At 38.7% G+C, this 13,813-nt stretch overlaps 1 protein-coding gene across 1 annotated transcript in view; it reads left to right on the top strand.

Annotated features, from left to right (window-relative positions):
• The window catches only part of PARG (poly(ADP-ribose) glycohydrolase), a 76,795-nt gene that overhangs the window by 39,646 nt on the left and 23,336 nt on the right, over nt 1–13,813 (top strand). The window contains exons 8-9 of the mRNA XM_079975609.1: nt 148–240; nt 3,008–3,165. Coding sequence (XP_079831735.1) covers nt 148–240; nt 3,008–3,165 — 251 coding nt within the window. The remainder of the gene's footprint in view (nt 1–147; nt 241–3,007; nt 3,166–13,813) is intronic.

The following is a 13,813-nucleotide window of genomic DNA, read 5'->3' as shown; positions in this document are numbered from 1 at the left end:
GTTTTATGTTTGTACATTTGACTTTTAAAAATGCTTGCACTGAGAAATGACTTTGTCTTGAAAAGCCAGTTGCTGTACAGAGAGACTAATTTGGCAGACCATATTCCTAATACTAGGCCTAAATTAACCTTCTTATTTGCATTCTAGGTGCTTGAAGATGCAGAGGCTCAGCATTTGTTTCAGTCCATTTTGCCTGATATGGTGAAGCTTGCACTCTGTTTGCCTAGCATCTGCACCCAGGTTAGTAGACGCATCTTAAGTATACTCTCTGTGGCAGATTAATTTGCTGTGCACCACCACGAATGGTTGAGGTCAAAATGCCAAGGTCCATATACGTGGTACTTGCCTTGTTGAGCTGAGGCCTAGGGAATAGTGAAGACAACACACATCCATAACTATAAAAGGACATTAAAAATTCCCTATCCCATTTCTGAACCTTGATTTGAGCTATATATCAAAATCTTGCATACACTGGAGAGATGTGCTAGAATAGTCAGAAAGCTGGCATTTTCAGGTGGCTTCTTTTTGTTCAGGTCTTTCTAATGTACAGAAGGATAACTGGTTGTGAAATCATTGTTGTTGCTTAAAGCAACTCCTTGCTTTCTGAAAATTCTTGATTTGTCACTTTTTGTACAAACTCAAGTGTAACACAATGATGGTATTTTGCACACAGTATGTCATTTCATGCACAAGTACGGCTGCAGTCCTAACCATATCTACTCATGGGTAAACCCCATTGAATTTAATGGGGCTTTAAGGTAAGGGGTTAGGATTGCAGTCAGAAATATTTTACAGTGATATTTGATCAGGTGAACATATTAATTTCAATTTAAATAATAATATTTTGTATCCAAGTAATAATTGTGTAATTGTGGGGCCCATTCCCCCCCTTCCCCCAGTAATACACTTTAAAAATAAATAAATATTGGAGTACAACATTTATGCTTAGTTAAATGCTGACAAAGATATTTTCAGGAAAAAAGTAAGTAGAATATTTTTTAGTCCTTTTTTAACATGGCTTTTTGACAGCTGTATTATTTTAAAAAAGTAAAAACAGCAGAGCTCTGAGATCCACAAATAATTATATATATAAAGTTGTTTTGTTGTGAAGATAATACTCCTGCAAGGAGGGCAAATTCAAAACCCCAAGTTTCCTTTGGATCTATATACAGGCACAGACCCTTGTGGCAAACAAACAATATTTATTCTAGATTCAGTGAGAAGCAGTTTGGCTGGAGTGACTCATTTCTAACCTCTAAACCCATGTCACCTCAAAGGACCTCTAAGCAGTAGTTTTAATGGCAGGAAAGAGTTTGTCCAACATTGGTACCTTCTTGAACCCCATCCTGTATAAAAATTGCACAAGGGCTGAGACCTTCATATTTCTCAGGGACCTCATGCTTTTTCTCCAGAGCTCCAAGTCCATTAGACTAGGCTGTTCTGCACATTATATCCTTCAGTTGGGGGTAGCATGTTATGGCAACAATGCGAACCCCTTCAGATAAAAAAAGCTGCAAAAACCTCGTCCTCCCTAGCACTCAGGGAAGTCCTGCAGGCCTTCAGCTCTGTCTTTCCTTATTCTTCTCACTATTCTTGCCAGGGACAACTCTGGCCCAGCCCTTTTTGAATATTGCCACCCATGGACTCTACCCCCCATCCTACTTCCCTCTGCTGGCTTGCTCCCCCTACCCCACCTCTGCCTCCCACAGGATCTCCCTAACAGCCCCTTCTCCTCCTTTTGGAGGCCCATGTCCAGTCCTTAAAGTGCTTCCTTGTTTTAAGGAAAAGGGAGGTAACTGCTCAAACAGCGTTTCTCCTTTAAGAGTCCTGAATGCAGGCAATCTTTCCAAAGGCAGCTGCTTATCCTGATAGTTCCTTCAAAGCCCTGCCCTTACGTTGCCCTCTCACCTCCACCCCTGATGCAACGGAGGACCACGATTGAGCCACAGACTGGAGGTTCCCCACCTCTGCCTTTAGAAATATACATATTTGAAGATTGTTCAAAGGTGATACATTAAGTTGAATCCATCCAGGAATCTTGGTTGTAGCTCAGACTACTAACTTGGAACAGCTTATGAATTCTGCTAAAAGTTGTTCAGATGTATGGATCTCTAGAAGTCGTTCTAAAAGCCATCCTAGATACAAACAGTTAAGTTTTAATAGCTACACTTCAGTTAATGGAATAAAGGCGAAGCTATTGATTTCTCATGAATCAGAAAAGCTCATATTTAACTAAGGAAGAATAAGGAGATTTGGAAAATCTGTAGAAAAGGTATGAAATCCCTCTACTGATTAATTCTAACTGTGCATTTTGAAGTAGCTGCACAAAATAATTTGAAATTGCCCAGTTCTCACTTAACATTGAACCGTGGTCTCCATGAGCCAGAATCAGAGCATCTGGCTCATGTATTTCCCTTTCTTCTCTGTTTTGAGTATTGGGAGCTAATTTATAGAATAAACATATAACAATGGTAGTGTTTGAATGAAGGACTATGTGGTTTTTCTTGAAGCTTGAATTTTTTTGCTCTCAGTTATAGCAAGAAAATCAAAGAATACCTTAGTTATGCTGTTCTGTGTATCATTCTGCCGTGTTCTTTTGCTGTGATTGCTGTAATTGCCCATTTTCTTTAATCTATGACAGGGAGACTGTAAAATACAGCTGTTGCAATCTCCTGATGTTTTATTTTTCCTTCATGATTAATCATATTGCATCTGTTGTTCCTATGGATTCTTCCTTTTTGTTCAGGCTAGTGGTGCTTTGTTTGACATTTTTTGTTGTTATTGATTAGAAATCTCCAGTTCGTCAAACAAGGCTTCCCAATCATCTTGGATAAATAGCTCTTGATTTTAATGGTGCTGCTGATTTAAGAACCCACTAAGGCCCCTAAATTACTTTTGCTCTAAATTAGTAAATGTAATTTTGTTCTCCTGGGTTCTGGGTGATGGTTCTGTTTTTGTTTTTTGAATTGCTGAACTAATTATGTCCATCTTTCTGCCCTTTTGTTAGCCAGTACCTCTACTGAAACAAAAAATGAACCACTCCATCACCATGTCACAGGAGCAGACTGCTAGTTTGCTAGCAAATGCCTTCTTCTGCACTTTCCCCCGGCGAAATGCCAAGATGAAATCAGAATATTCTAGCTATCCAGATATTAACTTCAACAGGTATGGTGCCAGTTTAAGTAGCTGATACTCAGGAGTGTCTTGCTCTAGGGGAGAAATTGTCCATATTGTATTGCTAATTCCTGAAAGAATCTCATTAAAATAGGAAATGATTCCTGACAAACCTGTTTTGTGAGATTTGGAAAATATGGAAAAGTAGATCTGAGACTTGGGACGCAGGTGGCACTGTGGGTTAAAGCCTCAGCGCCTAGGGCTTGCCGATCGAAAGGTCGGCGGTTCGAATCCCTGCGGCGGGGTGCGCTCCCGCTGCTCGGTCCCAGCGCCTGCCAACCTAGCAGTTCGAAAGCACCTCCGGGTGCAAGTAGATAAATAGGGACCGCTTACCAGCGGGAAGGGAAACGGCGTTTCCGTGTGCGGCTCTGGCTCGCCAGAGCAGCGATGTCACGCTGGCCACGTGACCCGGAAGTGTCTCCGGACAGCGCTGGCCCCTGGCCTCTTAAGTGAGATGGGCGCACAACCCCAGAGTCTGTCAAGACTGGCCCGTACGGGCAGGGGTACCTTTACCTTTACCTTTAGATCTGAGACTAAAGTTATTGATGGAAATGTTATGGAGCTTAAAATGAGCAGAACTGTTCATAATTGGTGAAGATAATCTTTATTGTTAGAGTGCTAATTTCCTTCCATTTAATCATGCTCACCGCTTCAATTCTAATAGTGGTCCTTCCCTTCACTTGTCACTTCCTTCAACACTTCCCCATTTATAAGAACAGCCCTGCTATATCAGACTGACGGTCCATCTTGCACAGCATCCTATTTCCATTAGTGGCCAGGATGATGCTTCTGAGAAGCCCAGAGTCAAGACATGAAGGCAACAAATTCTCTTGTTGAAAATGTGTGATAGGACCCAGAGGGTTGCTTGGTGGAGGGCAGAATTTGCCCCAAATCAGGTGGACCCAATTTAGGGGTCTAGAAACCCCTATGCCCTTTCCCAGATTACTCAGAAACCCCTCCGCCCCACCTGAACCTACTCAAGATACTTTTGAGAAGGGGTGCAGATGGCTACAGGACAAAGAAGAGACTGGAAACATTCCTTCAAGTTAACTTAACTTAGGAGCCAAATCATTGATAGAAGCTTAGGAATCTAGTTATAAGAGTTTTTAAAGGTATATTTTAACATGCTTGTGTTAATTTCAGATTTCATTTGAACCCAGTTAAAACCCTTCAATGCATAATGAAACAGGAATTCCAAAACTAAAGCCCAACGCATAGATTTTATCTGTCTTGACATGAGCAATGGCAGTGGAAAGTGTGTTTGTTGGTAGACCAGCTTAGATGATTGGGGGGTTCTTTAACTTCTGTTCCCTTGTCTTCTTCTCTGTTGTTCAGGGTTATGCATGCTTGGTTTTTTGTTTTGTATTTTATTACATTGGACACAGCCCTTTCTGGGAGCATAGTGCATTCACAGCTACTTGTAGTTAAAAGTAGGTGACAACCACCAAAAGTTCTACAAAATGCTTAGTGAGGGTCTCATATGAAAGCATACACCTAGGTAGAAAAGACATTAGGAGTTCTATCCTCAGATCCCAGGGTTACATCAAATTGTTGCTTGTAAACACTTAAGTAAAATTACATCAACCATTCCGTTTATAACTGCACCCGCTTTCAATAAATAAATTAATAAAAATAAATCAATTGGATGCTAAGACATGCTTGGCAGATTAGGTTTAGCACCTTCCTTAGATGGATATATTCCTTTTCTTAGGAAATATCATTTTTACATTGTGTAGGGCCTGGCCATTTTAGGTAATATAATGAAATGACACATTTAATATGTACATATTAAACAGAAAACTCTCAGTTGCGTGTCTTGAGATCTGACAGGACCATCAATCTGTTTTATCAAAACAAGAGACACTTGGTACAAAAGGTTGAGAACACTATGTATTTTATTTCCCTTAAATCTTCTCAAGTATACCATTGCTTGGTACTCTTACATGCTGATGACAGCAAGTGATCCAAAGTGCTTTGAAACATCCAGCTGACAGAATGTTTAGGAATCTTTATGTATTGGAATTGGAACATAAGGACTTTCTCTCTTCTTGTTTTCGATGCTTTCGGATAATACCAGTGAGGGGGTAACAACACAGGAAATGCAACAGGGAGCAGAAATCAGGCATACATACTGTCTCAAAATGAATGACACTTGCAAGCTACTTTGCCTGGAAGGTTTGCCTTTAGGTTACAGTCCTGTGGACACTTACTTGGGAGTAAGCCCCATTGAACTTGATTGGATTTACTTTTGAGTAAACATGTGAAGGACCAGGCTTTTATTGCAAGGGGACATTCCAAATTTCATTGTCCCTCTGGCCTTCGCTGCCAATCTCACTTAGATTTCTGCCCATAGTAAGTATCTAAAAATGTTTCCATATTGCTTTTCTTCTGTGATTTTTGCAGAAGAATGAAAGGCAAATCAAATATTTGCTGGTGTAAAAATAGCCACTTGAGAAGGATGTATTCTGGGGATTTTTTTTAAAAAATCCTGTGATATATCACATGTGTAATATTTTGCCTGGGATGCGGGTGGCGCTGTGGGTTAAACCACAGAGCCTAGGACTTGCCAATCAGAAGGTCGGCGGTTCGAATCCCCGCGACGGGGTGAGCTCCCGTTGCTTGGTCCCTGCTCCTGCCCACTTAGCAGTTCGAAAGCACGTCAAAGTGCAAGTAGATCAATAGGTACTGCTCTGGCAGGAAGGTAAACAGCATTTCCGTGTGCTGCTCTGGTTTGCCAGAAGCGGCTTAGTCATGCTGGCCACATGACCCGGAAGCTGTACGCCGGCTCCCTTGGCCAATAAAGCGAGATGAGCGCCGCAACCCCAGAGTCGGCCACGACTGGACCTAATGGTCAGGGGTACCTTTACCTTTAATATTTTGCCTAAATAACTATTTTAGGAATGTAGGTGATTGTTTGGTTTGTGTACATGTGGAGCTTTGTATTTTTTTTTTAAGTCTTATAAATTAAAGGGGATCATGCTTATTCACAGAGCAATCTTATGCATGTCGATTCAAAAGCAAGTCTCTTGAGTTTAGTGGGGCTTACACCTGAGTAAGTGGGTGTAGTGTTGCCCCTCCCATGTAGTTTCTTTAAAAACTTCAGTTATTGAAAGCCAGTTCAAAAGACTGGCCTGCTATTTAGAATCTGTGAGAGAACCTCTGGCTGAAAAATCCTTTCAAACCATTTATACCCCACCTTTCCCAATCGCTCAAGGCAGCACTGAACATCCGTTAGCACAGCTCCTCTTATTGTATCAAACTTATTGTATAAAAACATCAAAACGTACGTAGCATCAAAACCAGAAATGGGGGAGGGGTTACTTTCCTTTGTTAATCTAGCTCAGTGTTTCCCAAACTTGGGTCTCTAGCTGTTTTTGGACTACAGCTCCCATCATCCTTAGCTAGTCATGGATGATGGGAATTGTAGTCCAAATACAGCTGGAGATCAGAGAGTATATAATCACTGTAACTGCCTCTTTCCCCCTCCCTGATTATTTTGATCCAAAAGACTTGCAGAAGAGCCTTTGTGCCCTCACTCCCTAGATTCAGTCATTTTTAAGTTTCATTAACAAAATTGCATTCACATCAAGTAGAAAATTCCTGATTGATCCTTCTTTTTTTTTCTTGAAGCACAATTCTGAATATGAATTTTTATGCAAATATTAAGCTTAAAACTAGAATATGCTTCTTTTGTTTAAAGGTAGCAGAAGCAATACTCCCTGACATCATTTTAGTGTCAACAAGGAAAGTTTGTTATCTTTTTAAAAAATGGGAGAGTGGGGAAATGTACACTAGTTAAGATATATGCACCTTTATGGAATAGCTTTAAGAAAGGAAACTATTATGTTGCATATTGTGTTTACACAGGGAGATTGGACAATCTAATTTAGCTGTAATGTAATTCTCTCTTACCATAAACATCCATTTGATAACATTAATGAGTATTCTCTGTGGGATTTTTTTTTCATTTGTTCAGAGTAATCTGATTAGGGGATAAAGCTCCATATTATATTTATGAAAATTGATTCTGTTTACCGTCTACATATAAACCGGTTTCAAACACCTGGATGTTTTCAGGAGCCAGAGTGGTCCAGTATGTAGGCCTAAAACTGGTTCTAAAGACCTTTCTCAAGTGTGAATTGTATGAACTAGTTGCAGAAAGAAAGAAAAATACAATAGCCTGTTGTTCTTTATTGGCTAGTACAGAGGTTGCCAACGTGGTATTCTTCAGCTGTTGTGAACTCCAATTCCCATCAACCCAGCCATCATGCTCAGTGGTTAGGGGTGATGAATGCGTTGGCATGCAGCAGTGAGCAGCAGTGTGTGGTATGGGTTATCACACCTTGTGGAGCGCGGTGGCGGGGGAATGGCTTCAATGTGGCAAGTGCATGAAATAATTCACTTTTAGATGAAACAAGACAATATTTTTAATTGTGTGGAGATGATATTACACCTGACATTTGCTTGACTGCAATAAACCGAAGAAGATATTGCCTGTGAGGTTAAATGGTTGAGGTGTGTTCCTTAAGCTTGAAGCCAGGGGAATCTAAAGCCTCTAAGCTACTTTCTATGTAAATAGAGAAATTGAAGCTCATTTACTTAATTAACTTGAAAAGACTTGCAGCCATAACTAAAGGTTTGTTTTCTACATCACTTTGTGTGTGACATCATTTCAAGCTGCTTTGAGGCTATCTCATCCGAAAGCATAAAATCTAATTGGGTAGTGAATAATTCTCATGTCTCTCAATTTTGTAAAAAAGAAAAAAAAAGTAATCTGCAAACACCCATTTTATGCTCAATTGACTGCCTAATTCACTGCTGGATGTGAAAAGCAGTACTTAGATGTTAGAGGAGGAAAAGACAAAGTGCTGCTATGATGTAGCTGGAAAATGATTTCTAAAATAAGTCCTCTGCATTGCATCCAACTAAGTCCTACTCAGAGCAGACTCATCAAAGGTAATGGACTTACGTTGACCAGGTTCATTGATTTTGGTGAGTCCCCTCTGAGTATATGACTTCCTTGAATGCAATCCTCCTTTCATAATACGGACCACACAAATAGGAGTTTTTTCTTGCCAGCCCTATGCATCAACTGCAAAATAAGGAATGACAAGCCTGCTTAATACTTGGGCAAGGCAGGGTGGAAAATATGGTGGAAAATATTTTCAGAATTTATGCATCAGAATATTACAAATTTACCTGGAAATTGATGCCAGTTTTCTCTTGTCTTTTCTTTGCAAAGGAAAGTCAAAGTGACTAACAGGACATAAAATAAAAAACAGTTTTCGAAACGGGAAGCTTGCCATAAACCAGTAACAATAGAAGCACAAAACAGCATAAAACCTAGCCTTCCAGTAGCAGATGAATAAGGGGAATAACAGCAGGAGCACCATATTCAGAACATGATCAAAACCAAATCAGAATCATAGTAGTAGCTGGACAACCTTGGTTGCATTTCTCATACTTTACCCTTCATTTTGAAGACCTCTGGCATTCTCTCATATCTGTCTCCATATTATTTCAGAATGCTTAAATCTCTATTTAAAATGTCTTCAATTTGATTAATATTGCTGCTGTATTTATTCAGAGGCTGGAAGGTCAAAGACAAATTGTGGATTGCAGCAATGATCAGCGCTGTTCAAGTTTTACATCTCTCTTCTAAATTGAAGTAGCCATGTGGCAGTTTGACAGAGCATCTTGTTCTGGACAAAAGTGGCGTACTGGAGGGAAATATGCAGCTGCAAGTAATTTATCAATTACTGCAATGTAAAGCTGGGCTTGCTGAGCTTTGTCTTTTACTTAGACTGCTCCGTAATGAGATTTATTTCTTAAATGACTTGTTTTTCTGCTGTATTCTTGCATTAGTAAATTGATTATCTGAATTCCAATCAGGGAATTGCTTTGGGATTGGGCTGCAGTGTGGCTTGAGAAACTGTAATAAAACATACTCATATATTCTTGTCATTCAGAGTTGTGGGTGGGGTGGGGATCAATGTGTTAATTGCTTAGAGCATCCCTAGCTACTATGACTGTCCAGACTCATTTATTTTGACATTCATTACAAACACGCAGGCATTATTAAGTTCTTACTAGTGAACCAGTTTCTTGTGTTTGTAAACTTCTCTTGAAACTATAATATCTAAGATGATTTGCCTGCTCAGGCTGGTTCCTGTTTTCCATCTTTAAAACAATGTAAAATGTGCAAAATAGGATTGATGGAATTGTACACCACAAAATTGAGCTATGCAGATTGCACAAGTATGACCTATATGTCTTGTGCACAAACTTTGGTTTTATTTATTGATATTTATTGATATACAGCCTTTCAAGGATAAAAAGTTCTCAAAGAAATGTCCCTGGTTAAAAAAAAATGGTATAACAATTAAAACAACGCAAAACATCTCAATTCCAAGGATTTCACTAGAGTTTGTCTTCACTCCTCATTGGCAGGAAATGCATTGTAGCATGTAGATTTCATCAAATGGATGATATTAACAACTCCTGGCATGTGGAATGCTCAACAAGGTGGTCTTGGAGCTGCTGATGGAAGAGCAGTATAAAGGACCTCTTCCCCGGTCTTCTTGTAGGGCCAACAGTCGCCAAAGAAGGAAAGGGCAGGGAGATAGTGAAATCGGCTAAAGTAGAGAGGAAGCACAATGGAAATTGAATTGATATTTTATTTATTTGTGAAACAATTCAGTATAAAAACTGTGAGTCTGAACGTTAACTCACACTAAAAACTGGGCAGAATAAAAGCATGAAATATAGTTATTTTCAAGGTCATCTAAACCATGAGAAATCACTTTTTCTTGGAACTGCTAACTGTAAATATTAACACGAAGGCAGTCCTGATTTTTGTGGACGCGGAGAAAGCCTTTGATAATATCTCTTGGAAGTTCATGAAGAAGAATCTCCATGGGATGGGGGTAGGCCAAAGGTTTGAAAATGGTATAAGTGCAATATATTCTGAACAAAAGGCTAAGTTAATTGTAAATAATGTGGTTACTGATGAACTCTCCATAGAAAAAGGGACACGGCAGGGGTGCCCGATATCCCCATTACTTTTTATATCAGTCCTGGAGGTTTTGTTGAACATGATCAGGGGGGACCAGCTGGTAAAAGGAGTTCAGGTCGGAGCTAAACACTATAAATTGAAGGCATTTGCAGATGACCTAGTATTGACTTTACAAGAGCCAGACACTAGTACAAAAAGAGTTTTAGAGTTAATTCAATTCTTTGGTCAGGTGGCAGGATTCAAGTTGAACAAACAAAAAACTAAAGTTCTGGAAAAAAACTTAACAAATGTTGAAAGAGAGAGATTCCAAAATGAAACTGGGTTAATGGTGGCAAAGAAAGTAAAATATTTGGGGATTAATATGACATCTAAAAATGTGAACTTATTCAAAGATAATTATGATAAATGTTGGACAGAGGTAAAGAAAGATCTAGAAATATGGTCGAATTTGAAGCTTTCCTTGTTAGGCCGAATTGCAGTGATCAAAATGAATGTATTGCCTAGAATGTTATTTTTGTTTCAGACATTACAAATTGTGGATAAACTGGATTGTTTCAAGAAGTGGCAGAAAGATATATCTAAATTTATCTGGCAGGGCAAAAAGCCCAGAATAAAATTTAAGATACTTACTGATGTAAAAGAAAGAGGGGGGTTTGCCCTGCCGGATTTGAGACTGTACTATGAATCGGCAGCTTTCTGCTGGTTGAAAGATTGGCTACTTCTTGAGAATGCAGATATATTGGATTTGGAAGGATTTGATAACAGGTTTGGTTGGCATGCATATTTATGGTACGACAAGGTTAAAGTTCACAAGGGTTTTAAAAATCATATTGTTAGGAAAGCATTATCTAATGTTTGGATTCGGTACAAGGATTTGTTGGAAAGTAAAACTCCTAGGTGGTTATCACCTATGGAGGCTAAGGAGGTGAAGAAACTTAACATGGAATCCAAATGGCCAAAATATTCTGAAATTTTAGAACAAGAAAGCGGTGAATTTAAACTACAGAGTTTTGAGAAATTAAAGCCCAGGGTGCGAGATTGGCTTCATTATTACCAAATAATGGAAACTTTTAAACAAGACAGGAAAATTGGCTTCCAGGTGGAGAAATCGAAATTGGAAACAGAACTGTTAGAACCCAATACTAAGAATGTATCAAGAATGTATAATTTGTTGCTGAAGTGGAATACAATAGATGAGACAGTTAAATCAGCTATGATTAAATGGGCACAGGACATTGGACATGACATTATGTTTGCTGACTGGGAACAGTTATGGACCACCGGCATTAAATTCACGGCATGCAATGCCCTAAGAGAAAATATTATGAAAATGATTTACAGGTGGTACATGACCCCAGTTAAGCTTGCGAAGATTTATCATCTGCCCAATAATAAATGTTGGAAATGTAATGAGACTGAAGGTACCTTCTTTCACCTTTGGTGGACCTGCCCAAAGATTAAAGCCTTTTGGGAAATGATTTATAATGAAATTAAGAAGGTACTTAAATGTACTTTTCACAAGAAACCAGAGGCATTTCTCTTGGGCATGGTCGGCCAAGTGGTGTCAAGGAAGGATAGGACTTTTTTTATGTACGCCACTACAGCAGCAAGGATCCTTCTAGCAAAGTATTGGAAGACACAAGAACTCCCCACACTGGAAGAATGGCAGACGAAAGTGATTGACTTTATGGGACTGGCAGAAATGACTGGCAGAATCCGGGACCAGGAGAAAGAGACGGTGGAGGAAGACTGGAAGAAGTTCAAAGCTTATCTTAAGAACTGTTACAATATTGATGAGTGCTAAAATGTCAAGGGGAAGGAAGATGCAGAATTACAGCTGAAAATGTTTGATGACTTAAGGTGAAATTGAGAAAGTTAATAAATTTAAATTTAATTGGCTAAAAGGGTTGCTGAAAAACTGTAAAATAAGGATGCAAAAAGGGTGAGGTATGGGGAAGTTCGAGAAAGGAGGTTTATGAAAATGAGGTTAAGAACCTATATTTGTGTGTTTGTTTGTATTTGTTTGACGTTTTTATGTTGTTGTCATTGTTTTGTTTTAAAATTGGAAAACTAATAAAAATTATTATTATAAAAAAAAAGAAATCACTTTTTCTTTTTAAAAATTGCTGTCTTGATTTGCATAATTATTTTAAAGTGGGTCTTACTTTAAAATTATAGAGTAGAATTCAATATTGCAGTGTGACAAACATTCCGTCTGTACAAGCATTTCAGCTTGCCAGGCAGAACAAACCCTCTTCTCTTCCCACCTGCAGGTGGCTCACAGGGTTCTCCTAAACCCGAAAGCTACGGGGGGGGGGGGGGAGAGAGAGCATGTGGTGGGTGGGACAAGTGGGGAGGAAGTGCAGAACGTCTGCTGACAGAGTTTGTTAGCTGAAACCCACCCTTATTTTTTCCTTATTGTACCTTTCATGTAAGTTAACTCCTGCAAACTAAAAAACCTAAATACATTTCAGTACTGAAAACCTGAAGGGTAATGGGTTCTTTTTGTTCTTTTTGTTTTGTATACTGTAAAAGCTTGTCTGCCTTTCTAACAAATGGAATTGGTTGGATGCTATTACATCACTTTCCATTCCCAGTTAACATTTCAGTATTTCAAGAATAGTTTTTAAAAACGAGATTGCATCCCCCAAAGGGCTTTTACTATATCTGATATCTTTTAGTGAACATGCAACTAGAGGCATTCTGCTTCTGAAGTCCCCACAATTTTTCTCTCCAGGCAAATTGCATTATGCTACCCATAAAGATGTTTTTCGTTTTTCTAAAATCAGATTAAGCAGTGTAAGGGCAGGTTGCTGGAAGGTAGATGACACATTTTTATTTTTATTTTAAATGATGATTTGAGGTAAAAGTATGTTCTTCCTTAATGACTAAAAATAGAGGATGTCTCTTAGGTTGGTTTTCATAAAAAGAATTTATTTAAACACTAGGTTTTTTTTAGAGTGCAGTTTTCTAAAGCTTTAAAATGCAGTGAAGAAGAAGAATTGGGAATGTTTCTTGAGTAGTGAAATTTTTCCTTCCTAACATCGCCATTGAGGTATAAGTCAGTAAAAGTAACCTTTTCACTTGAGGGGATGTAGATAGCTCTTCAGATGCAGATGTCACTGCAGTTGGTTAACTATGTATGAAACTGCTCACACAAATGGTCTACACACAGGAACAGCATAGCACCTGAAAAACTAATTCATGTAGCTCCTTTTCCAGGAATAGGAAAATTACAACATTTTCCTGTTCATTGAAAGGAAAGGAATCGAACGTATTAGTTCTAATTCAATTCAGGAAAATATCAGGCAAAGAAAAATAATTAATACTCAGTAGTTGTGTGACTGGAACCTCAAGACACATTTTCTATGATACGGCATTCCTTTTCGACATATACTGCCGAACAATCATCTTCATGACAATCCTCGTCACAAGCCTGGCAAATCTGGAACTAAACTTGATGATCTGATAATTTTGATAGTCTTGGACTTTGTTATTTTAACTCATGTGTAGCTACTACTTCTACATGCCTGTTTTAGAGTTCTGTTTTCCATCTTTTAAATTTTGTCTTATAATTGTTCTCTCTGCTTTATATGCATTATAAAATGAAATATATATATATTT

Source organism: Podarcis cretensis (genome assembly GCF_951804945.1).
Source record: "Podarcis cretensis genome assembly, chromosome: 5".
Classification (NCBI taxonomy): domain Eukaryota; kingdom Metazoa; phylum Chordata; class Lepidosauria; order Squamata; family Lacertidae; genus Podarcis; species Podarcis cretensis.
This window is presented reverse-complemented; position numbering and strand designations above follow the sequence as displayed.